General features: G+C 49.9%; 1 protein-coding gene across 1 annotated transcript in view; it reads right to left on the minus strand.

Annotated features, from left to right (window-relative positions):
* Positions 1–2,390, minus strand: part of TCHP (trichoplein, keratin filament binding) — a gene marked incomplete at its 5' end in the record, with an annotated part of 3,548 nt that extends 1,158 nt beyond the window's left edge. Inside the window, 5 exons of the mRNA XM_009070138.1 lie at positions 158–224; positions 445–557; positions 1,187–1,357; positions 1,734–1,799; positions 2,337–2,390. Of these exons, the coding sequence (XP_009068386.1) occupies positions 158–224; positions 445–557; positions 1,187–1,357; positions 1,734–1,799; positions 2,337–2,390 (471 nt within the window). The remainder of the gene's footprint in view (positions 1–157; positions 225–444; positions 558–1,186; positions 1,358–1,733; positions 1,800–2,336) is intronic.
* Positions 2,391–2,599: the final 209 nt, after the last annotated feature.

A 2,599-nucleotide genomic window follows, 5' to 3' on the forward strand; every position in this document is an offset into this window, starting at 1 on the left:
CTCGGTTTGCTGCTTCCCCAGGAGCTTTGTCTTCCAGCACAAGCTGGAAGAGCCTTCCTAACTAATTATCTGGAGGCATCGCAGGCAGACACAAAAATCCAACCCACCCAGAACAAGTTTTTTCAGCACATCTATGAGGTATAACTCAATCTCTTACCAGCTCCTCCTGTATCTGCTGCGCTCGTCTCCTTAGCTGGATGTCACACTGATGCCTCAAGAAGCGCCTGAAGGAGGAAAAGAAGCAGAAGAAAAATACAAGCAAACACTCAAACTGTCTCTAACACCCCATGTTACTGTACACCAGCACTCAGGGAGGTACAACTGTGACAATGTGACTTCAAGGCAGCAGAGGAACCTGCTACTGGAATATCTCCTCGTGCCTCAGGTACTGCTGTGGACACAGGAACAGATTCTATCCCAAACAAGCTCCACTCAGTCTCATACCCAAGTTCTCTCTTCCTCCAGTGCTCTTGCATTTGTTTCCTCTCTTCTCCCAAGGTCTTCAGCTGCCACTGCTGCTTTAATAAATTATCTTGTTCTTTTTTCAGCTTTGTTGCCTAAAAAGAAAAACAATCACCCAGGCAGCGTATGTCAGAGAGCTACAACATCCCAAAGAGTGTGTTTGACTGGAGTTTGTACCCTGTTCTGCTCCTCCTAGGTTGGAAAAATCCTCCTTACACTCAATATTCCACATTAATTTGTGCCTCCTGGCTCACAGCACAGAGACACTGAGGAGCTCCAGCTGGAAAAGCCTTTGACCTGAACCTGACACTCTTAATGGTTTCTACAAACCCTTTTCTCATCCAGTGCAGCATAAAAGGGCACTCACACTTCATGGAATCATGGAAAGGTTTGGGTTGGAAGAGACCTTAAAGATCATCTTGTTCCACCCCCTGCCATGGGAAAGGGACATATTCCACTAGACCAAGTTGCTCAGAGCTCCATCCAGCCTGGCCTGGAACACTTTCAGGGACCTCCTTGGGCACTTCAAGAGGAGCAAACTAAAGCTACCAGGGTTCAGTCCACAGGGCAGAGGTCTGCACTACCAGCAGAAACTCTGTCACAGCTCACTTCACTCCACATTTTATCCAGAGCAAACCCTGAGGGAAGAGGTCAGTTCAGCCTCGCTGCATTTCCAAGTGAGGCAGTGACTTCCCTTCTCAGACAAGGAGAAAGTTAAGGTTACCTCTGCCTCCTGTAACTTCAGTTCTTCTATCTGCTGAAGTAACACCTCCTCTTGCTTCTTCTCCAACTGATACTTCCCTTCCTCTTGTCTCACCCTTTCCAGCCCTTCCCTCCGTGCCAGTTCAGACTCATCTTCATAACAGTCTTTCTCTTCCAGTTCAGTTGCCTCTTCCTTTCCAAGCCAAAAGAAAACACAGTTCAAGTTAGGCTAATGCAAACAAACAGCCTCTGGCTCAGAAAATCCCTGAACAGACTCCTGCAAGCTGGATGGCTCTGTCCAGTGCCCTTCCTGCTGGCAGCCCCTGTGGTTCTGCATCACCAGAACTCCCACAGCCGTGGGAATGAGCTCGTGACCTCAGTCATCATGTGGTTCAACACTGGGGTGAGTAAACAAACAGCAACTCTTGTTCCTCTCACGTCCAAGCTATGTCCATAGAGGAAGACGAGCTGTCTGCCAGCCAGGCCAAGAGGCACAATGTCACACCTCCACCTGCACATGCATTTTGGGAGTCCTCCCACTGCCCAGTGACACCAAGGCCACCCCATACCTTGTTTTGTGTTAGCTGATCGGCCCAAGCCTCTGTCACTTGCTTCCTGTGCAGCTCTGACTCCACCTGGAGACACAACAGATGCAGCATAGCCATCAGTGCCAGAGCTTCTCCTGTCCCCAGGGATCTTCCCCTGGGATCTTCCAGACTGACTGGAGCACCATCTGGCCCAGCCACAATCCCAGCATAATCTGCCTCTGCAGAAATGAGATCATCTGGGTGTCCTCAGTGCCCCCCAAGTCCCAAACTGAAGGTCAGTGTCACATGGAAAACACCACAGTGACACTGATCAGGGCTGGAGCAGCAGGTGGGTGGGATAGAGAATGAGGAAGCACTACAGCATGGCAGGAACAACTGTAAAAAGCACCTGAGATACTTGTTCTGGGTCAGAACAGATTTCTGACTGGTTTTTTAAAGTAGCAGCTTTGAGGGCTTAAACTTACAAAGTTAAACCAATTCACCTTTTTGCCTTTTGCTGATCAGAACTTGGGGCAACTGCTGCGATATGACACGAGTGACAGCAGTAGAAATGTGATGACTTCCAAGTTAAAAGCTAGTTTAACACATATAAGGCAGTGGGGACTAAGAAGAAAGTAACATCACCTCCTGGAGCTCCACATTATTCATCCCATGCTCCTGCAGCTGCTGCTCAACAACCTGAGAACACAAGAGTGGATCAGGTCAGGATACAGGAGGGATCAGCACCCCAAACCCCTGAGCCACATAGGGCACCAAGTGCTGGGCATGGGGAACGCTTGGGGAGCCTCTAGCAAGTCCTGCTGGCACAGTGAGTGGCCCTCCACCGGGAAGGATGCAGGACGAGCTCCGGGATGCGGGATGAGCCGCGGGATGAGCCGCGGGATGCA

The sequence above is a fragment of the Acanthisitta chloris genome, unplaced genomic scaffold (assembly GCF_000695815.1).
Source record: "Acanthisitta chloris isolate BGI_N310 unplaced genomic scaffold, ASM69581v1 scaffold14692, whole genome shotgun sequence".
Lineage (NCBI taxonomy): Eukaryota > Metazoa > Chordata > Aves > Passeriformes > Acanthisittidae > Acanthisitta > Acanthisitta chloris.